Genomic DNA, 24,358 nt, shown 5'->3' with positions numbered 1-24,358 from the left:
TAGTATGCTTTTTGGACTACCCACCACTGCTGTTGCTCTTAGCCAGTGGAAATCCAGCTTAATACTTAATAGCAGCTTTACCATCTCTAACCACTAAATAGTTTTTCTCTGAAGAGAAGGGGCAATTCATTTATTTTCCTGCTAATAGGCCCATTAATTTATGTTCAACAGCCACTGACCTTTCAACGTCTTTATTATTGCAGTAAAAGCTTTCTTTAAAGAAATCTGTTTATCTGTGTAATCCCCCACACACATTGTGTCTTTAACCCATAAAGAAGAATATCAGCTCATGAGAAATGATTCAGATATTTCAGTGTATCCTTTTGGAACTGCATTTTCAATACTCTTGTTAATTTAAGAGCCTTTCAACATCTTATTCTAAGGAACTCTGCTCCCAAGTTTTACATCTGATTCAATAGTAGGTGTTTGTGTTACCACAGATATTTACTGTAGTAAATATTGATTCTTTAGTTCAGCAAATAACAATTAAGAACTTACTGTGTGACACAAAAGTATTCCCAGTGTAACAGTGAATGAACTGTACCTCCTAATGGCATTTGCATCCTAGGAAGGAGACAAAAGAAAAGCAGGTTGAAGGGGATAATTCATGTCAGAGGTTAGAGAGGAAGGAAGCTTGTTATTTCTATGTGACAAAGAAGGCATTACTGACCATCTAACACCTGAGCAGTGTTAGTCACCTGAAGGAAGTGAAGAAGTGAACAGCACAGAGGCAGCAGCTTTCTGGGCAGAGGAACTCCCAGTGCAAAGGCTCTGAGGTCGGGGTATACTGGGCATACATGTTATGTTCGAGAAAATTGGTTCCAAAAACTCTCTAACACAACTGCTTCTCAGCCAGGATTGGGGAGACAGAATTACAAATAACCTATGCTTTAAAAATGGAACAGTGGGGCCTCCCTGGTGGTGCAAGGGGTAAAGTCTCAGCACTATGAAGCTATCGGCAGCCACTGCAGCACAGGTTCAATCCCTGGCCAGAGAGCTAACCCACAGGACATAGCAGACCTCTCCTGTCTCACCTGCTGCTGCCCTCAACAGTGTATTTCAGTCAATCTGCCTGCTCAGCTCCCCACTCTGTGTCTGGCAAATCCTTTCACCCTCCACACCTCTGGCCTGTACCCCAGTTCTTGTATGCATTAATAAATAAATAAATCTTAAAAAAAAAAAAGAAAGAAATGATGAGGAGGCCAGTATGACCAAAGCACGTTCAACAAAAGGAGAGTTAGAAGCTAAATTTGGAGAAGTTGGGGACCAGAGAGACTATGAATTAAAAGGAACATGATTTGAACTTTTTTTTTTAAATTACTCTGGCTGTTAGTTGAAGAGTAGGCTGTAGAGATGGAAATAAATGCAGAAATGGAGCTATCAGTGTAGGAGTACTGGAATAATCCAGGTAGGGGATGGGCAGTTTTAAAAAGACAGCAGTTACAAATAGTAGCCAAATTCTCCATCTAATTTGAAGACAAAGCATCCAGACTTGCTGCTAAATTGGATGTGGGATGTAAAAGAATGAGAAGGGTCAAGGATGGGCTCCACATCTGAGCAAGGAAGCAGAGAGCTGCTGCTCACTTGATGGGGAGAACTGTGAGAGGCCAGGTCCAGGGCAGAGTCAGATGAGTAGTGGGCACTGCCCCGTTGGCACAGCGGGTTGAGTGCAGCGCTGTGAAGCTGTCCACAGACTCTGAAGCACTGGTTTGATTCCCCACAGGCCAGGGTGATACCCACATGGCACGACAGACCTCTCCTGTCTCGCCTACTGCTCCCCTCAGCAGTGTTTTCAGTCCATCGGCCTGTTCTGTTCCCCACTCACGCACCTCTGACCTATACCCCAGTTCTTGTGTAAATAAGTAAATCTTTAAAAAAAAAAAAAAAGATGGCAACTTTAAGTAAAATGGAGGGGCGAGTGTGCAGCTAAATTGACCAGTTTAGTAGTATTCAGGAAAGAAACCCAGCCTAGGAATATAGCATTCTGAGTCATCAGAATTTAAATAACATTTAAACCAAGAAATTGAATGACCAAGTCTTAAAGCAGTCCAACTTTTAGCACTTGACATATAGTAGACATCCAACAGATGCTTTACTGTAAAACAAAATTGGGCTCAAATTTCACTTAGATTTGTAAAATTGAAATCCTTATTTGCCCAAAAGTAGTGACACTAAAATAAAGAGAACTATGAACCATCAAACAATCTCTGGGTATGTTTTTACAATGTTGTTCCTTTAATATAGTATAGCTTTTAGCATGCTCAGTGAATGACTTCTAGCTGGAAAGAACTCACAACTAATTATGTTAACATTTGAACTTATAATTTTGGGACATACAAATATAAAAACATAAGATCTTCTTACATGATAAATATCATTTGTGCTTTTTGGATCAAATGCTACGTGGTAAAAATATCAAGTCATAGGTCCAAAAATGTTTGTCTGTTAACACATTTATGCACATCTAATTTTAAGGAGTATTTAAACATAATTCAGGAAATCTATATAATTTTTAAAGAAAAATTTTCCTTAGAAATTATTTTTATATATAAAATACTGCATTATTGGTTATTTATAGGTTACAACCATCTCCCAGTATAAGATTCTTTTCTTCATAGGAAAATTAACTAGTAGTTCTTTTAAAATTGGCACTACAGTTCAGACCTACAAATTAACTTGTATAATCATAAGTCTAACATAAAGTGTTTCTAAAATAGACTGCTTTGTGTTCAAGCCTAAAAATGATTTCAGTTCTTTCAAAAGAACATTTCTCTGGGTAATAATGCAGAAATTGAGATGTTGGGAGTTTTATTTTCTTTTTCTGTTCTTCAGAAAGTTAGGCAAAAGTATTATTTGACCACTTAAAAATATTGATTGTAGGCAGTGCAAATAGGAGTTAGGAAAATGGAAACAAGCCAGAATGATTAAAAACATAGGTGGTGGTACCAACTTGCTGGGTTCCAGTTGTGATTACACCCTTTATTAGCAGTACGACCATAGTGAGTTACTTAAACCTCTTTACTCCTCAGTTTCCTCTCTCCAAAATGAGGTTAATAATACCACCTTTTCAAATAGTTGTGAAGATACAGTTAGTTAACATTTATAAAATACCTAGAAAATAGTCAGGCACATGGAAAGCTATGTGTAAACATTTGATAAATGCATAGTTTATTGTTCATGCACTGATCCTCCACATCGTTAAGGACTAGTATCAGTTTCATGTAACTACCTCTGGAACGGAACAGTCTTCCTGTCTTTTGATTTTTAGAATTTCAGTGTGGTAAGACCAGGGAGCCAAGAGATGGGTTCCACAGGATTATGTTGGAGCTGGTTAATACTGATTGGGACTGGCAAGACTTAAAAGCCAATTGTCAAACAATCATTGGAATATTACTCAGCGATCAATAAAGATAAACTCATGCAATTTGCAGCAACATGGATGGAGCTGGAAGGGATCATGTTCAGCGAAATAAGCCAGAAAGAAAAAGAAAAATACTGGATGGTCTCACTCATAGCAGGAATTTAGAAAACCTAAATAAGGGACCAGGAAAAAGACTAATTGCAATAAAGTAAAAATCAAAATCAACAAGCAACTATAGACCAGAGACACACTACAGTGAGGGGGCAGGGGAAGGAGAAGAGAGATTAGGGTCAGAATAAGGAGGGTGGGAATTGTGTGGGGAATATAACCAAAATGAAAATGCATACATTGTGCAAAAATGAAAAATGATGTAGGAATTACATTAAAAAAAAAAAAAGGTAACCCCTTGAGGCAAAAAAAAAAAAAAAAATTAAGATGGTTAAACGAAAAATTGAATACACTATTAAAAGAAAAGATAATAAATACTTATGATTCACCACTTCCTAATTATCTTCCTACATTTTACTATTATCTTTGTTCTTGAGTTTATTTACAGCTAGTATATCTAGGAATACTGTATCATGGTGTCCTGCTGCGCATTTCTCCCCAGCTCTGTAGTCAGTAACATCACATGAGTAGTCTGAAATCAGTCAAGTTAGGTGTATTCACAACACAGAACTCAGCAACTGCTACAAAGGTTAGCCTTTTATTCCTTCCCTTGAAGAGCTGGTTGTTAAACATTTACCATCACACCACTCAAGGAGGGTCACAGTGTCCCACTAGTTTCTTTTATTCTTTTGTTGAGTGTTATCATGAGTGAAATAGAGACTACAATTTCCTGTCTTGACAGGTTTGTAATAAATATACCTACACCTTATGGAAATTTCCCCCTATAGATAATTTAAAAGCTTTTTCCTATCTTAAGCATGCAAAGTACTTTCTATCTCTAGAGCCATGAGCAACAAAGAAGGAGCTGTTATTCTCATTACTATGAATAATAGTGGTCTCCTTTGGTATAGCATTATGTAGTTATGTATAATCTAATTAGTCTCATGTCATATTTTTTTTATAAAACTTTCTTGTGAATTACAGATGTCTTTCCCTTTCCTTTTCCTCCTCTCTCACCATTTTCCCCTCCCTTTTCCTCTTTTCTCTTGCAAGATATCAGATGCTAAAAGTTAAATGTATTTAAGTTTTTATAATAATTATGCTAGCAAGTATTTTTCAAATTAATTTGTCTTTGTGTGAGTTCTGTCTGAAATCAGAGTATCGTCTTTTGGTATTGTCTTTCTATTTATTCTTAGAATTCTCATTCTCCAGCTTTCTCCCCATTTCAACTCCTGCCATCATTCATGTGAACCCACCACCTTAACTTTTTTGTTCTTTTTTTTCCATGCCCTTTCCCCCCAACTTACTTCTTCTGCTGCCCCACCATGAATCTGGACATCAACAGAAGGTGATTCAAACTCCTCACTCTCCCAATCAAACCTCCCTCCTTTCCAGCTCACTCCATGGCTTATAATGCTCAGTAAGATCTATTTTCTCTTTCAGTCCCCACTGTTGTTTTCTTCACTTGTTTGTCTCTTCATTCAGCTTAACCTCATTGTTCTTATCTCTTGAAATTCCCTCAACTCATTTGAATCTCTCTCCTTCCAACACACCATTTAACTAGACTTCAGTCCCACTCACCTTCTGTATAATAAATGCACGTAAAAAACATTGCTACACTTAGACAACCATAATCCACTAGATTCCACTAGGTCTTCTAATGTTTTATTACAATTATTTTATAGTCAAACATTTTATCTGTCTCTGGACCTGGTACTGTTGGTGGGTTTTTAGTTGGGCAATGTTTGTTTGGTAATGGATTTTTTTTTTTTAATCTCTTCCTTTCTGTGTGTCTCATTGTGATTAAAGGTCAGACTTTGCAGTTATAAAACTAAAGAAGCTGAGATAAATATTACTTAAACCAAGAAATGGGCCATTAGTGTGGGGCTTTGTTTATTCATTCTCACTTGCAGGCAAGCTGACTTTTGTTTCTAGAGTTCTCCATGGGTTTCAGATTCCTCCAGTGGTCTCACTGCTGCTCTCTTATGCTTATGTGAGGTCTGGAGTGCTGTGGGGGTATTTCAGTATTTCCACCCCGTCCTTAGCTGGCTGCTGGCTCTAAGTAGCTGCATCATAGTGAATGTCTGATGTCTGCTTTTTCACTTTCCCCAGAAATAGAAAGTGTTCTTTTTACTCAGCACGGGATTAGTAGTGGATGTGAGGAGTGAAGGGTAGGGGAGTGGTGCTTGGATCTCCTACTCCAGTCTCAGGTTAGGCAGGCCCTGTCTGTGCATGTGAGGCCCAGGGGTGGGACTTTCTCAAGCCTTCATTCTCTCCTCTGTGGCAAACAACCCCACCTCCTACTCAGGCTCAAGGGAGTTTCCTACTCTTCCCCTTGCCAAAGTTAAAAACTCTGCTTTCTATCAGTACAAAATTCTGGATGTGAAAGACTTTCTGCTCTCACCCCTGCAGTGACTTATGTCAGTGCTTGCTGAAGAAGTCAAGTTCCTCCCCACCTCCATGCACACAAACCTCCCAGGACAAAAGCATTTTTCGTGGAGTCTGGTAAAAAACTAGGGGTGTGGCAATTTCTAGTCCCTCCCTCAGGAACAAATGATTTTTGCCTCATGTCTGTGGTCAGAGCCGTGCCCAGGCTGTTTCAGTGTCACTCGCTTCTCCTCCAGCAGTCGCAGGCTATTACTTCCTATCAGAGCCAGGCCCTGGACATCTGTAGGTGTATGTCCCCTTGAGCAGTCACTCACCATCTTGTACACATGCAGGGCACAGACCTTCTCCAGATTCCCTTGCTCTATCCTTGAACTTTTGCAGGACCTGCATGAGTCTGCACCACCTCTTTCTCTCCTGTTGGGAAAGGAACTTTGTTGCCGCTTTGCGGCAGGAACTTGATGAGGGACTCAACAGTCATGGAGCAGGTTTGCAAGGCAAGATTCTGCTACTTGAGCAGAAGTTCTTGTGTCTGTGAGCTGTAACAGCTGAGGCTGACATCCTATCCCTTCACTGGGTCGAGGAGCAGCTCGCGATCCCTGGTCAATCCATCATCCCTGGCTAGTTTAGGCCGGCTGGTCACAGATGAAGTCCCTGTTCGGGTGCCATTCTCCCTACCAAGAGCAAAGAGCTTTGTGCCCTCTCCACCCGCCAAGGGGCTTGTGGCCCCTGGGAATTCATTCACCTGTGGAACTGAGCCCAGTTTACTAATGGAAAGAACTGAATCCACATGATCAAATAAGCATGTGAAAATCTCATGTGTCCTTTTTGTACAGACTAAGCTATTTGGCTTATTAAATAATGTGGATTTCAGTTTGTAATTAGACAGCAATTGTGTTTTAAATCACTTGAATGCTCACTGAGAGATAGTTACTATCAATTTAGCACCCAAGTTTGTTTTTTATAGATTATATAAACTACATGAAAAAGAAGAAACTGTTCAGTCTTCTAAAAGCAAATGCTTATTTTTTCTAGAACAGAATTTATCCTAAAATAAATCTCTTAAGTTTACAACCCTAACCTTTTTTGTTTAATGGATAGGAATCAATACCTTTAATTAGTCTGTTATGAAGTTGTAATTCTTGTTTAATAATATACCAGGGCAGGAGTTCTATTCTGATAGCACAGAGAATGTGGTCAGTATTCTTTTTTTTTAAACGATCCTGTGGACTAAAAGATACTAACATGTACATATTTTCTTCTTTTCATTAAAAATATCTATGAATTAAGTACTTAGATATATAGATATGACTGTACTGCACAAATAAGTTATTTAGAGAAAAATCTTAGTCACATCAGAAAGACTTTATACATAGCTTTTAACTCTCTTAGCCTTATTGATCAGAAATTCTGGTATTTCTGAGCATTTTTGTCTTGAAAACAAGGTTTTCTATACAGTCATCAGATTCTTCCTTGTAGGTGAGGGGCTTGACAGTGATGGATGAAATGATCTGTAACAAAGACACTGAAAGTGTGAAGAAAATAGAAAGACCACTCTAGCAGAGACACAGCAGCCGTTTATCTTGGCCTGTCTATCTGGCCAAGCATCTGCTGGTGGTGGCTCCAGAGAGATGTATGTGATGTCACTTCAGGGACTTTTAAGAAGCCAGTCATTGACTTATGCTAAGTTCCCAGAAGTGCTTATTTTTCACTTAAAATAGGAACATTTGTTCATGAAAAAAAAAAAAAAAAAAAAGAAGCCCCTAGGTGATCTGTGTTAATCTACAAGGGAACCTGTTACAGAATTTTTGGTCCAAAGTCTCAATGTATACAATTTGTGTTCAAAAATTGGGAGTAAATATAAAAGGAAGCGTGTTTCTTTTTTTTTTAATGGTAGAAACAGCATCCTTATAATAGTCTCAGAATACTTTCTAAGCAGCAAATGGTAAGTTAGGTTTACTTCAAATAGCTCCAGTTCCTGCATCTTGACTTTGCCTTGTACTGAGACTTGGAGGAATGGAAGTCAGAAGTTTGTTGTTATAGCCCAGTTACTTTCCAAAGAAGTAAGTTATTTGAGCCATGGGATCTCTTTCGAGAGTCTCTTTCTTCAAAGGACCCATGATAAGACATTATCAAAGGACTTATCTGAAAGGTCAATTAAAATCCTTAGCAGGATGCTGGGAGCTGAGGGCTGAAAGCTGTTGTGTTCCAGAGGGGTGTTACCCATCGTCAGAATGTAGGAGGATGTGGCGGGCCCAACATCGGCCCCTTCCTCTTGGTATGATGAGGACAAACATGTACTCATTTACAGAAATATGGCCAAATAATTGCTTGCTTAGTTCAATCTGCATCTCTTTATAGCTACTATTCTTAATCCCATTACAGAAATGGAAGCTAAGTTTAGCAAATTAGCGGTTTATGTTTAGTGCACAAAATTCTTAATTAACAAAATAAAATGCCACAATCCATTGTAAATCACTTTGCTAAACTTTCAAACTTCATAAGGATTTTTGTCTTGTCCAAAAGCCACTTTCAAACCCCTGCTGATCTGGCACTCATGCACTGATTCCCTGTGGAGCTGAGTGAAGGAATGTAAAGGCAGCCAATTAAAGAAACTTTGAGCTAGAATAGACAAGCAGCAGCCATCTTGTCCATCCTCAGCCTCCAGGCAGAAACCACCAGCTCCTGCACCAAAAATTGTTGCTTGAATCCTGCTGACAAAAATGCTCACCACATGTAAATGACAAGTCATAATCCGGTTAATGCAACTAAAGCAGATTGTTAACTGTTCAAGACTTATTTATTGTGTTCTAAAGATGCTGATTATGAAAGCACATCTGAATTGTTTTAATTCCTCCTTTCTAAAAAATTATTTTTTACAAGAAATGCACTTAAATAATTGTAAAGATGTGGGAAGTTTTTGTCCAGGAAATAAAGTTATCTTTATCAGCTTATTAAGTGTATTTTTGGTTTCCTTTCACTCTAGGTCTACCTTACGGGTGGGAGGAAGCTTACACAGCAGATGGAATCAAGTACTTCATCAAGTAAGTACAAGCATCTCAACCAAGTAAGCAATTTTCTTCACATCTGGAGAGAACCTGGAAGTTGCAAAATAATCAGCAAAACCAAGACACCCTCTTGGAGGTTACAAAAATTAGAAACAAGAAGTGAAGCCTCACCATTTTCATTTCATGTGATTTAAATGCTAATATCAGATATCATTTAGGGGAAAAATCCTAGTAATAATTAAAAGGGAACATCAAAAAAAAATGGAACAGAATCATCATTTGAACTTAAATGATGACTACCCGAATTTACTTCCAGCCGAAAGTATTAATATTTCAGAAAAGCTAATGTCTAATGAAAAACTCCACTTAGTATGTCTTAAAATTACTTCTTAACAATACCACTAGTAATAACCAACATTCTTAATGCTTTATAATGTACACAGTTTGTTTATTCTGAAAATGTTTTCAAGCATTTTCTATGTGCCTACCAATGATCCATGTCTTGGAGACACAGTAATGAAATATATAGACTAGTTCCCTGGTGTCATGGACTTTACATAACATGAGGAAAGACAGACATAAATAACTGAAGAGATAAATGAGGCCATATATGAACAAACCTTATCTCAGTGGATTTTCAGACTACCCTTTGAGGTGAATGTACCATATCATTTTCTCTACTTTGTAGATGAAGAAAATAAGAACCTAGTAGCTGCCAAAAAATCCATAGCTGTTCAATTACCACGCCGGAATTGAATCAAAGTCCTCTGACTCCAAAAGTCTCTCTACTGTATGAGACCATCACTGATATAGACCTGTCTTTGAAATTCCTTCAACAGGAATTCATTTTTTAGCTGTCGGACTGGTTAGTGTTACTCTGGCCAAAGCAGTCTGCTGTACTTCCTCCACGTTCTGGGTAACTCCTTTTAGGTCATAGCATGCATTGCGAGAGCATTAAGGAGAATCCCAACAGAGATTCTCTTATATGTCTTATTAGCAAATTATACTTGGTATGCATTTGGAGATGGAAATGGAGATAGGTGCCTGTTGTCCTCTCAAATGTGCAAATATTTTCCAAACCTTTATCCAGATTTTGGATTCTCAGATTCTTTACACAGGTTCTGTATAAAGGTGACTTTATACAGGTAACTATATACAGATTCTTATATTACTCTTCATCTCAGTTTTATCGTAAGAGAAATATTACCTACTTTAGAGCTGTTAATTTTTTTTTTTAAAGGAGAACTCTTTTGTTTTTTTTGTTTATTTATTTACTTATTTATACAAGCACTGGGTGCAGTCAGAAGCGCAGGGGGGGTGAGAGAATTCACCAGAGTCAGAGCGGGGAGCAGAGCAGGCAGACTGACGAAATACAGTGCTGAGGGGAGCAGCGGGCGGCAGGAGAGGTCTGCGCGCCATGTGGGACCCTCCTCCGGTGGCCAGGGAGCAGCCGGGGATCAAACTGGCGCTGCAGAGGCTGTGGGCAGCTTCGCAACCCAGCACTCAACCGCTGCGCCACTGGGGAGGCCCTAGAGCTGTTAAATGTTAAACACTTAGCACAGAACTGTGAACACAGTAGATGCCCCAAAATAGTCATCGTTAATTTATATTACGAAGAAGTCATCACTGTGGACAAAAAACACGAAAAATCATGTAACCATTAGAAACACTTGAGAATCTAGAAGCTTCATATTTGAAAATATAGAAGTAAAAACTAGGGATAATCCTTCCAAAGTGTTTTTTGTGTGCTCTCCAGCAAAAAGTAATTAATAAAGCAAGAATGTAGTTGATAACGTGTGAAGGAGCAAGGGGCTTCTGGAGCAGAGGACTCAGGAATCCCACTCACAGATCACATTCGATACCATACTGTTCACGTTCAGAATCATAACTCTCCTGGAGGAAGAAAACTGTGCTCTAATGCTGTGTTAAATATGTTGCATTCTTGGGAGATTTGAATCACTCAATCTTTACAGGTGGCAGGAACATGATAAACCACTTTGAAATTTACTTCGGGTTTCTTTCTTCTATTAGCTTTGTGTGAATAAGGAAACAATACAAGGGAAGGAAATGAGCTTTTTGAACACTAGCTGGTGCTCACTGGCCAAGCATGGTTAGGTGTTTTGTCCTGTGCATTGTTTCATCTAATCCTCCTAACAACACAGAAAGTGGGCCTCACTCAGCTCCTACTAGGATGGCTTTGTGATGAGCCATGAGCCAATCAAAGGAAGGTAAGCTAGCATTCATTGATAAATTGGGGTTCCAAATTCAAAGGCCCCTGAAAAATGTTAATGAATCTGGGGTTATGGAGAACTCCTGTGCCTAAGCTTACCCTTAGCTCTCTGTCAGTATATCCCAGTCCAAAGTTGAATGTCAGAGCCTGACGAGTGCCCTCTGAGCAAAGGAGACTAAGGACACAATCACTGACTACAAAGGTTTTGAAGGGAACAGGAGATGGCCAGCCAGAGAGTGAATGTGTCCCTGGTACGCAGCTGACTTAAGTCACTGTCCCTAACAGACTGGAACAATAACCTTGACTAGGTTCCCATTCCAAGGGAGAACAGCTTCAGAGGAGAGGAGGGGGGAGGGGAGGGGAAGAAGAGGAGAGGAGAGAAACAATAGATGTGCCCTTTGACTGCACTGAGATCTAACCTACAGTCCCTGTGGAAGGAATACAACGAGACACTGCATTTGTGTAGTCCACTCCAGCTGTGGGAAGTGTATCTCCAAGGGTGTGTTTGAGAAGCCCATCAGTTCTCTTCCTTGACCTTCATCTTGACTTATCAGGAAAGCAGAAAAAAGATAAGATAGACCTGTTCCTCATAGGGCCATGGTGGGTATTGTCTCGCCATGACAGGAAGAGGAAATATGTGGAAAAAGAGGCTAAGCTCATCAAGATCACACTATAGAAAAGTTACAGGGCCATGACACAGATCCATGCTTTCCATCCCTACACACACACACACACACACACACACACACACACAAGACACATGACACATACACCCGTGCTATACCATTTCTATCTCCTTATTTTCAAGTAATATGTTTACATGTGACAAGAAAGCTATTTAAACAGCTCTTGATTTAGGTAGAGCTCTATATTTTATCCATTTAAAAAACAGCAGAATAGAAACTTAGTTCTAAGAAACTTATCTTCTGGAGATTAGAAAGGTCAAATAGTAAAGATAAGAAAATATAACTGCATTCCAGTTCTTCCTTTACCCGGCTTCATGGAAGAATCGGTTATTTACTGTGAGATGGGTTTTTTGCTTGAAGTTACCCCATGCAAACACTGACGATAATTTTAGCTTAACTATTCTAGATCAAAGTCTTATGCAGTAAGACATACTTCCCCGACTTCTTATACCAAAGCCACTGAACAAGATCATTGTGCACATTTATCTTATGTATAACACAGTGAGCTCTGCAGAGAGATATTAAACTGTATAAGTCAGATTAGAGAGGCAGCTGTCATTCCTCCCTGCTCCAGACATGCTTGTCTGTCCTCATAACCCCACCTTTTTTTTAATCCTCTAAGCTCTTTGCCTTCTTCTTCAGGAGTTTCTTATTTGAAGAAGACAGGATGCCCGATTGTCAAACTAATTTGATGCTTGTAAATGGTCCCTGAGTGTGGGTCTACAGGAGTTTATATGAGAGTCAAGTGTCTAAGTTCTGGTGCAGGTGGGTTTGATTACAGAAAGGCCATCTGGTGTAGAGGAAGGAAGAACATGGGCTTTGGATTTGGAGAAACTTGGCTTCAAAGGCTGTTGTCTCCCCAGAAGAGCTAAATAACTTTGGGTTTGTTTAGTTAACCCCTCTGGTCTTTAATTCCCACATTTATAGAATGGAAAGAATATTAGCCCTTATTAAGGTTCCTCTCTAGAATAAATGAGCTTATGTATGTTAAGAGCCTGTCCTACCACCTGACCTAAAGTGAACTCTTTCAGAAATAGCTTTTTCAAGTAGGAGTAGTTCATTTTTCAGGTGAATGGTACTTTGGAGGCAAGAAATAAGTCATGAACTCTGACTATTGCCACTCTCACCTTTAATTAAAAAAATAAAGCAGTGATTGCAATCAGCCTTCCAGAACATGGGCGAAGATGATGGTCTGTATACATAGAATCTTTTCTCTGAGATTGACATCTGTCACTGTCTTCCCAGAAACTGAATTATTACATCTGATGGAAGCCAAGCCTCAGGCAAAGGAATAACTGTCCCAGGAATGCCCAGATGAATATAGTCCACATTGAATATTCCTATCCATTCACATACCCACTGCATACCTGTTAACACCTTGTAGTCATCTACTTAAGTCCTGTTGCAAGAGAAGAAAACAGTTTAACTGGTACAGACAAATTTAATCAAGGTGCTGGCATCGCCAGAGCCAGTGTCTCATGGAATCAACAAATGGACATGTCTCTGCACATATTTATGTTGTACGCATGCATACTAAATTGTGTATGCAGAGGCACGACTTGCTCACTTAATTGATTGATAGGTATCAGTGCGCTCAAAGGAAAATTTGCTTATTTTCTCCTTTTAGAGAGAATTACAACATTCTTAAATTTAATCACAAGGTGTCAGTTATTTTCATGGTGCTATAATGAAATTATCTGATCAACTTAACCATTTTTCCACTGAACTTTTTATTTTTTTTAAGTTATATGTTTACAGATTTATAGTATTCTTTTTATATCATCCCACTTTAAAAGTTCACATGCCTTCTATGTATGTTTTATAACTTAACAGTTATTATGAGGCTTATGTTTGATAATTAAAGTGAATTTAAATATTGCAAATTAGAAATAGCTGCTACATTGCTTTCTTCATACTCTATTTTTCTTTGAAAGATTAAGATTTTACTATGACTGATGATCATTACTGTATTAATTCCCTATTCCTGAATAATAAATTCCCCCCAATTTGGCAATTTAAAACAGTAAACATTTATTTTCTTACCGAATTTTCAGAAAGATAAGGATCCAAGGGTGGTTTGCCAGATCATTCTGGCTCTTTTCCCCTCTGGGTTTCTCATGACATTGTAGTCAAACTGTTAGCCAGGGCTGGGAGCCATGGAGTGTTTTAGTGGGACTAGAGTATTTTTTCCAGCTCACATATTGGCTGTTGGCAGGAGTCTTCAGTCCTCACCACAAAGTGGATCTCTCTCCATGGGACCCTGGAGCTGTGCGCTCAGTAGCAACTGGCCTCCCCCAGAGCAAGGCACATAAGAACATGAGAGCAGAAGACACATTAAGACATCAGTTACAGTGTCTTTTGTAACCAACCTCAGAGGTGAATGGTATACCATCACCTTTGCCAGATACCAGTGGTCACACAGCCCAACCCTGGTATAAGTACACAAGAGTGAGTACTAGAAGGTGGGGGTCATCAGGAACTATCGTAGAGGATGCTGCCCCCTTGTCATTTCACAATATGTCAAACACATAATATATACACAATGTATATAATATTGTTTATGTAATATATTAACAATATAAAATTTTCAGTGTTAAATACTTGCTTCAAACATCAAATTATACTATTAGTGATTTTTCAAGTAGGTATAATCATTTATTTTTAAGTTACTTAAGCTTGCTTATAATTTCTTCCTGTGTGTTTGTGTTGATATGCCTTTGTATCAGGTCCTAAAATCTGAACAAGTGCTCCTTATGTTGTAAAACCTGTTCTCCTTTATATGGGAAGTATTATATGTACAGCATATAAATGCATACTACTCCCTAGTAGAACCTAGGGAATCTATGATTTCGGAATAAAAATAAAGTTTCTGGTAGAGCAGAGGAGACAAACAGAATTCAGCTCACTGTCTCAGTGTTTTGTGAAGAATTCTGAGACCACATTCAATGTCACTGATGTGTGTCTTGATCGATTAGATATGTCTGTTGTGGGTATAGCAGGGAAGAGGCATATCAGACACATGCCACATCTTTGCAATCTTTGGCCTTCTAAGAGCATCTTGCTGATGCAAGTACTGTGTCAGTTCTACAAATAGTACTTTGGAATAGCAAATTAGACAGTGGTAACCCGCACCAAATTCTGATGAGATAGAGATTTAAGAGCTTTGCATTTATGACTATAAAGTATGACTGAGTAGGTGTGGTTTTACTCATTTCTCTCCAGTCAGTTCATTAATACCTTAAATGATTGTCTGAACTGGAGGTAGGACAACCTATTAGGTTGTTTCCAGGTAATAAAAAGTATGTAAACTATAACTTAAATATGAATAAAATGTGTCTTTGTCAGCTTACTACTAAAGGTTTAAGTTTCTTTGTCATTTCGCTTCTAAAATGAATAAAAAATAGAAAACCCAAAAGAGAAAAATTTGAGGTTATCTTTTCTTCTTCCTAACTTTCTTGAAAGTAAAGGAATCCTAGTTCTAATGTAGGAGATCTAATGTAATTAACAATTTAGGGAGATTGAAAAGGAAGGGATGGTTTCTTGATTGCAAAAAAGTTATGACTTCCTAAATTCTTGGCAGATTGTTTTAGCTCCTGGACCCTGGCAGGATTCCTTCCTCTGAAGACCCCCTTAATTTGGCTGTTTTGATATATTCTTTTTTTTTTTTAAAGATTTATTTTTATTTATTTATACAAGCACTGGGTACAGTCAGAAGCGCGGGAGGGTGAGAGAATTCACCAGAGCCAGAGCGGGGAGCAAAGCAGGCAGAAGAACCAAAGTACACTGCTGAGGGGAGCAGCGGGCGGCAGGAGAGGTCTGCGCGCCATGTGGGACCCTCACCTGGTGGCCGGGGATGGAACCAGCGCTGCAGAGGCTGCGGGCAGCTTCGCAACCCAGCGCTCAACCACTGCGCCACCAGGGAGGCCCTGTTTTGATATATTCTTGATGACTTAAAAAAGAAGCCACTGAGAGACTCCTCAAGTCTAAGTCTCACTTGACTAGGTGTCAGGGTGATTTTTGTGTACCTATCATTAGCCTAGATAAGGCAAATGCATGTGAATGCCTCATTGTTTTATTTTTCCATGTGTGAGAATCCTGAGCATTTATTCTTCATGAGACTATTAGGAAGAAATCAAAAGAGGACTTGAAATATTTTGTCCCCAAACACATTTTTGCTATGAATACATTTTAAGTTTGGATGTAACCATCTATCTGAGAACTGATTTGAAACATCCATTGAAGCACATGTAGTGACTAAGTAGATATTATCAAAGGAATTCTGGCACTGGCAATTTCAGAAAGCAATCGGTCAGAAAAAATACATGGGCTTCCCATATAGAACCCATTAGACCTGGGTTCTAATGTTTAAGCCAAGATTTTCAAGTGTGACCTTGGTATAATTGTTCTATTTCAATTGTCTGTACCCCCTTTTCTTGTCCAAAAACAAGGATAGTAGTTTATATCTTCCAGGAGCGTCTTAGGAATTTAATAAAATAAGGGTCGTAGAACTCCTGTCAAAATACCTGGCACAGAGTTCATACTTACCAGAGGTCAGTTCCCCCTTCCTTCCCTTATTTTATGCTGTGGATATTTGCCAGTGGAACAGTTTTAAGTGACATTTGCACAGCTGCAAGTAGAAACCAGTAGCCAGGACTTGCACTTAACCCTCTGCCTGGCCAAGCCCTGTGACAGGAGCAGAGAGGTTGCATTACTCGGGAACCTGAGACTGTGTGCTCTGGATTTTCTGTAAATATCAACGAAAGGGTGTAGTACTATGAAAGACAGTGTGAGCAGCTGTCATTTCAAGGAAAAACCAGCCCGTGGCGGGCATAGGATACTCAGAATGGCAGAGTCCTCCGAAATGAATAAAACATCCAGATCAAAATAGCTAATATCAAACCCTCGCCCCCCCCCCCGCCTTAACCAATAATAGCTATAACTGAAGCATGAGGTTTATTCTGTATCATTCCTTTGGGGTAATATAAGCAAACCTTCTATAGTTGCGTAAAATACTTTGGAAATTCATCCCTTCCTGGGGTTATACTTATTTTTAGCCAGAGGTGAACTTCTCTCTTCCTCTAGGACCCTTTCTTTAAATTTATTAACAAAAACTTTTTTTTTTAATCAAATGCTTTGCCTTACTAATTCAATTTGTCAACAGAGGCTGCTGGAGCAAAACACAGCAGACTGGGTGGCTAAAACTATAGGAATTTTTTTTTTTCCCACAGTTCTGGAGGCCAGAGATCCAAAATCAAAATGTCAGCAGGATGGGTTTCTGGTGCACTCTCTTCCTGTCCTCACATGGCTTCTCTGTGTGTGCATGGCAAGAGGTCTCTGGCTTCTCTTCCTCTTCTTATAAGGACATCAGTGCCCTTGGGCCAGGGTCCCACCTCTATAACCACACCTAACCCTAATTATGTCCCCAAACACTTTCTAGTTGCCTAAATGGTGATATGCTAAAGTAAGAGCATAAGGGGGAGTGAGACCATCCGCTATTTTTCTTTTTCCTTCTGACTTATTTTGCTGAGCATGAACCCATCTATGTTGCTGCAAATTGCATGAGTTTATCTTTTTTGATTGCTGAGTAATATTCCATTGTGTAGAAAACCTAAATAAGGGACTCGGAAAAAACCTAATTATAATAAAGTAAAAATCAAAATCAATAAGCAACTATAAACCAGAGACACATTACAAGGGGTGGGGGGGAGGAGGAGGGAGTAGGAACAAAACAAGATGGGTGGGAATTGTATGGGGACAATAACCAAGATGAAAATGCATACATTGTGCAAAAATGAAAAACGATGTAAAAAAAAAAGTATATATATAAAAAAAAAGTATAAGAAGGGAGCTGGGAAGTTAGTCCCTGTGTGGGAAACTGCCTCCTAGTAGCAGATCTCTGTAGTGTTTAGAGATTTGTTATGGAGAACATAAATTGATGGTGGGTACTGCTAAAAAGTGTATGAGAATAAACAATTATATTAACTATAAAAATCTATATAATTGTCTATACTACCTAATAGGTCAGGATATAGATATCATTGTCAGTAGGACATGTTCCTTGATGGCTTCTGGATTTTCTTTCTATCATGTTTGAAAATAGCATCAATTTTCAAGAGTTACCAAGAACTGTCATCTTTGACTTCAGAATGGTTTCTTTGAAAACTTTATTGTGTCAGCTGGGGGGCTTTTTCACTCCCTAAGATACTCTGTAAATCGCTGCTATACAATAATTTACAGCAGACAAGTATGTGTATGTTATTTTAAAAAGTGTAATTCATATTTTTCACTTTTTTCTGAAATTTTATTTTCAGTGTTGACCTTTAACAAGTTTAGTGATATAGCAAATTTGTCCAACATTGTGTATAAGTACTATATTATTATAGCTTTTTTTAATTGGAGACCTAAAGATTTTTTCAATTAATTGGATTTTTTAAATTTTAAACTATATCAGATGTAATTTTTATAGGAAGTACCATAAATATATAATAAAAATAAAATTTGTCCTCAAGATCGTAAAAGATGGAATTCTCATTTGATCAGAGCCTCGTTGGATTTCCAAATGCCTAATTACAAAATGTTCAAAATGTTCTGTGATATTTACGAAGATCATTAATGAGAACTACTCATTTTGATTTTAGGAATATATTTCCAGAATTATATAAGAGGGAACTCTACTTATACATCAGTGGGAGCAAAATGCCTATAAGTTTCTCTCAAGCACATTTTAGAATTGCTACTTCTATTACTAATCTGTAGTCATTCTCATAAACAGTATGTGACAAGATGACATTTGTCCTACTGTGATTTGGTGACTTTTATGAACTCTTATTGGTATGGTTCATTTTTTTCTTCTTAGCTTCTAATTTGTTTCCAATTAGAATTGCATGTATTTATTTTTTTATTATTATACAAAATTGATCAGCATTTCCACTACCACACATAAGTGATCTTTGATGACATGCATCCAAAAAGAAATGAAAGGTAATTATTCTAGCACAAGACTATTTTAGGCTTACTTTTAAGTATAACTCTTTGATTGTTATTATAGCTCGCAGTTCATGGCAATTTGTAAAATTTTCCAGTGCTTCAAAGTTACTGGTGCTAGAAATATGTAATTAACATTTATTTGCTTGTTTGTCTTTGTTTTCTGGTGCATGTGAATATTATGTACATACGATTATATTTTCCCAAAAAAGTTGACATTGGGAGGTAATTACTTAGGCTCATCGATCTGCAGATTTATCTTCAATGTGATAAAATAATGCATGCAGTCTTGCTAAATTCCCAATGATATATAAATAGTGCCATCTACAATAGAAAATTAACAAAAGAACCTCTTTCATCATTACAGACAGTTGGAAGAATGAATTTCTACAAAACTAGTACACTTTTTGTCTTTCGAAAACCACTTTTCTCTTAACAGACTGTCCTAAATTTTTATTTTGAAAGGAAGCAGTTTGCATGTTAGAAGGTAAGAAGCATAAGGAGGGTAATTAAAATGGGATTTAAATAATTCACTTACATTTCTCTGCCAATAAAATAAATTATGTTCTCTTAGCTCTCCCTCATAAGCTCTAAAATATGTCTTTCAATTTACTAATATAAAAGAAAAAGCACAATACTGTCATCTTCCCAGATCAAATATTATTGTTTTCCAACAACAGATTTGGCCATCATTCTGAGACATGTAGTATTATGCTTCTTAATTTTTCAGATATATCTGAACTGCTGTTACTACTCTCCAAGTCAGGTCAGATGCTCTTGGCAGGAACATTTGCCAGAGATACTGTATGTTCAAATGGAAGAGTTTCATGTTTCATAGTCAGTCTCATTTATTTTCCAGACCTCTAAATTTTTCATACTAAGCAGAAGCATCTCACTTTATGAACCATGGATCTTTATTAATTAAACAGAGTCAACAGGACTGATTTACGTTCTCTTCTCAGTTGAATTACCAAGCATAGAAATCAGAGAGGAAATATTTTTAAGACAGGAAAATTCTCTAGCCAGTAAATCTGGGATTATCTCATCATACTGATTATGTCAAAGCTCTTAGTCACAGTGTTCACTAGGACATGAAATTGAATGGTCTACACATAAATGGCCCCATTCCATCATCACAGGGCGAACTCCAAGTTTTTTCTTACAGTAATCAGAAAGTCCTAATTATCTTTAAAGCTCCATGATCATTTATTGAGTATCTTTGCTAGGTACATTACATGCATTGAATAAGTTTAAAAGCATTAGTTCTGAATGTTTTTACAAAAGACCCAGTTATGAACTTGGAACCCAATACATACTTGGAACATAAAATGCTGTCTGACTTGTAAATACATGTTTGGTGCTAGATTTATCAAACATGTACAAAGAGGTATGTTGTAAACATATGATTAATAAATATTTCATGGTATTTTGTATTTGGAGGAGGATCAGATGTTGATTTTTTGATAATGTGTTAAGGGAGGGTTAGAAGGTTACAAGGATGACTTTCATTCATCGTTCAGTGTCTATAACTAATTTTTTTTAAATTTGAACTCTGTTTTTGATTATTGTAAATTACAAATTTAATGCAGTGTCCATAATGGACAGTTATAATATTGCAGGCATGAGAATATTATATTTTAGCCAGATAGGAAAACATTCACTGAAACTTATCTCCAGATAATTGTTTCTCTTTTTCTTCCTACTCTTCCTCTTCCATTATAGGGGAATTGGAATAATAAATTCAAGTTTCTCCCTTGAACTAACATATTATAAATGTGCTAATAAACATTAAATACACCAAGATTTAAATTTTTCTCAAGCTTTTTCCTTTTAGCTTTAAGCAGGTGCTTTGTACAGGACGCTGTCCTCATTTCACCTTATGGCATTCTAGCCCTATTACGTTACACTCATTAGTATTCCTTTAAAACTACTTTTCATTTAGGCAGCTTTCCAGCTTCATAAATGCCATGAAATGAAGTTAACCTGTGCAGAAGCAAATGCGTTAGTAAGTTTAACCTGCATAATAAGAAATTCCATTAAACCATTTTAAAGAGATAATAGTAAAGTGGATTACTGTCAAGAGAATAATGATTCTTTGTAGCACTTAACCACACTCTGAGATTTTGAAACTGAAGATGTCTGGACCTTTCCACTTCACCTTGATTCTGAAAAACTTTAACTTTTACCCCATCCTGAAACTATCAGTGATCTTCTTCCTTGGAAAAATGTATTTTTAAATATTTAAGTAGAGAAATGGAACAATTTATATGGGGTGGTGAGGAAGATAAAATTTAGACTATGAGATTAAAAATGAGCCAAATCCAGTAAGAACAGTGAAACTAACCATTTGTGCTAAATCCACCATTTTCAGTGATTATCATCGACAACCAATAAAGTAGGTGCATTTTTGTGACGGTCCCCAAATTGTGCTCTATGGGACATCAGACCTGGGTGTGCAATGGAGGCAGGTTGGTTTGAATAAAATGCATACTCTCGGAGAACCATGGTATATTTAAGGCTTTCAGAAATCCTACAGTAAAGAGGCCTACAACTATGTTTAACCTACTGTATCTCAAAGTTTTTTGACCATAGCCTTTTCTTCCTCACATAACATTTATTTAAAAACCCATGGAATACACTTTGGAAATGTTATTCTGTAGCAGGAGATAGTTTCAGATCCACAATCTTATTGAGCCTCATAAGTGCCAGCCCTCAGACAGATTTGGTCTAAGGCAGCTTCTGAGGTTGTTTTTGGGTATGATGGCGGGAGGGGAATCTCATCTAGAATAGGTGAGGACAGTGGGTGAACCAGGACTAGAAAGAGTAGCCAGGGAGAAGAAATAAATCATCCTAATTCCAGAAGTTGTCCATCACTCAAAAATTGGGCAGAGAGTATAATATTTAGGTGATTTGTCTAGCTGAAGGTTGGGAGTTGAATATGAGGTCTAAGAAAAACCATCCACCAAACACACTTTGTAAAGTTTTTTCACTGTTCATTAGACATGCTGTATGTATATATTTTGTATGTTCTTCCTTAGTTCTGCTTGGGTTCTTCCCTGAAATGCCTAGTAATTTGTTCTGTGGACATGTTAGGCACCATAACTGCAGAGATGCATAGTTCCTTCCCCCAATGAGCTTCATGTGCAGTAAGAATGTCTCAAAATAAAAAAGACATGTATTATATAGTGTAATGAAAGCTAAAACCATGAGCACAAGTTGAAAGAATCCTAAAGGGAATTTGGTTCTTTAGGATTAGTATGACCTAACTAAATAAATCAGTTGGAGCAGAGGACTGTAATTGTATTGAAAGTATTGTTGAGGCAGGTAAAAAAACAAGGTTTACTATACTAGAGAATATATATTGAATCCAGAAAGCATTGGCTGGCACTGAATTTTTAGCGGGCGAGCAACAGTGTATGGCTTGTCATTTAGAAAGATCTCTGGCTGGAGTAGAGAATGAATTAGAAAAGAGCCAGAACAGAGGCAGAGAGATGAGCTATTTTAGTGACCCAAGCTAGAGCGCTGGAAAAGGAAAGGAAGGAAAAGATTACATAGATGTGGCAGCAAGATCATTATCAGACGTACTGATGAACAAGATGTCAGGTAAGGAAAAGTGAGGAGGCAAAGATGGTATGTCCTCCTGCAAGCCTTTGTACCAAAGGAAAAAGAAATGGATTTTGTTGAACTTAAGACATTTTTAAGACTCAGTACAACTACTAGGACGTTCTAGATGCTTCACCATGGACTTCAGCGGGCAGAGGTGGTGTCACTAGGACCCACCAGCATTAGTGTGGTGGGCAGGAGGCCAGCCTTTTCAGCCTCTGACTGCATTCTTTGTTCTCCTCAAGCCACGTGACACAGACCACGTCGTGGATCCATCCCGTGATGAACACCCTGAACCTGTCCTGCTCAGAAGAAAATGAAGAGGATTGCTTCAGAGAACCTGACCAGAAGAGTTAGTGGTTCCCTGTAGGAAGCTGAGCTCTGTGGCCATCTGGCATCTCGGCCCACATGGACAACTCTTGAGCAGTTCAAAATAGGAGTAAGACACACGCTACTTACTATAGTTGAGAAATGGACACTCTGGATTTAGGCTATTTTTGTAAAACTTTGTGGTATATAACTGTATGCATTTATAGTATCCATTGCCACTATAGTAGTTCTTTAAGAATATCATATTTTTGTAGTCATAGATAATTAAATTTTATAATTATGTACACTGTTCATGTATAGTTAGCTCTTTGTAATTTTATATATAGTTAACTGCATACATTTGTAGTATCAGTTGCCACTATAATAGTTCTTGAAGAATGTATTTTTGAAGTCATATTAATTAGATTTTATAATATGTTTGCTGTTCATTTATATTTAGCTCTTTGTAATTTTATATGTAGTGAAGGAATATCAGATACAATGGTTTTTATAGTCAGACATTGGGATTTCTGAGAACATAGTGAAACACTTCATTTATTTGATAATTCACTAACCTCATATATTCAAATCTTAGGAGAGTGATTGGGACAACGCTCTTTGGTGTTTCTTCAGGATCACATATAGCCAGTTATTTCACAGGCTCTTGAATACAGCATACATCTTTATGGAGCTTTCCAATTTACAAAATGTTTTCAGACCTGTTTTATGTTAGCCATACCTCAGCCTATGAGACAGATTTCGTGAGTATTTTTATTACAGTTAGGAAAATCACAGTTCAGAGAAAGAATGCACCTTGTCCAGCAACTGAGGCTCACACCTAAGTCTTCTGATTCCATGTCCAGTCCCCTTGCCACCCCCAAGCCCCTGCAGTAGGAGGTCACAGCCCTTCACACAGGGCTCCATGGTTCTGTTGATGCAGCTGAGCTCCACAGCTGTGCACACCAGCGGCCGCACACTCAGAAGGTGCCTCTGCAGTCAGGCGTGGCCTACACATAACCCCACTGTTCTCTTCTGAACCCTCTCCCATCTCCACCCCCAAACACTCATCAAGTAGGAACACAGCCTTGGTGGGATGGTTTTTCTGCAGCACAATCTAAAATCAAGCGACTGGCTGACATCAGAATTTACTCTGCTTTGGTTGCCCTTGCCAGGGGGAGTGTTTGAGGAGGCTTGATGAGAAGAGGATACATGGAATGTCCTCTGCCATCAAAGAGACATCCAGGGATTCTTCAACACTGACCATGTTATTGCCAATATCACCTGCAAGCTAATTTTCTTTTGATTTGGCTTTGTTGTACTGTGAGGATCCTGCTAGATAGTTTTTGGGAGGAATGAGCCATTGACCTGGAGGTGCTAAAGATTTTCTCTCAGTTTAATTTTTTAATTTTAAATTTTTTTTTAGATTTATTTTTGCATAGAACTTTGGAGTGTAGGCCAGAGTTGCAGGGAGGTGAGAGGATCCACCAGAGACAGAGCGGGGAACACAACAGGCAGAGCCACTGAAATACTGCTGAGGGGAGCAGCAGGCGAGACAGGAGAGGTCTACCGCGCCATGTGGGTTTCTCCCTAGAGGGGGATTGAACTCAGCGCTTAGCTGTGATAGTGCTGAGACTTAACCCTAAGCCACCAGGGAGACCCCAATTTTCCTTTATTAATGCCTTTA

The 24,358-nt window shown here is 38.2% G+C and overlaps 1 protein-coding gene across 1 annotated transcript in view; it reads left to right on the top strand.

Moving 5' to 3' along the window:
* STXBP4 (syntaxin binding protein 4) overlaps positions 1-22,722 on the top strand; it is a gene marked incomplete at its 3' end in the record, with an annotated part of 127,879 nt that extends 105,157 nt beyond the window's left edge. Inside the window, exons 15-16 of the mRNA XM_084237048.1 lie at positions 8,841-8,898; positions 22,611-22,722. Of these exons, the coding sequence (XP_084093174.1) occupies positions 8,841-8,898; positions 22,611-22,722 (170 nt within the window). The remainder of the gene's footprint in view (positions 1-8,840; positions 8,899-22,610) is intronic.
* Positions 22,723-24,358: the final 1,636 nt, after the last annotated feature.

This window comes from Talpa europaea (assembly GCF_964194135.1).
Source record: "Talpa europaea genome assembly, chromosome: 7".
NCBI classification, from domain to species: Eukaryota; Metazoa; Chordata; class Mammalia; order Eulipotyphla; family Talpidae; genus Talpa; species Talpa europaea.
Note: the sequence above shows the minus strand (reverse complement) of the source record. Positions and strands in the feature narration are given on the sequence as shown.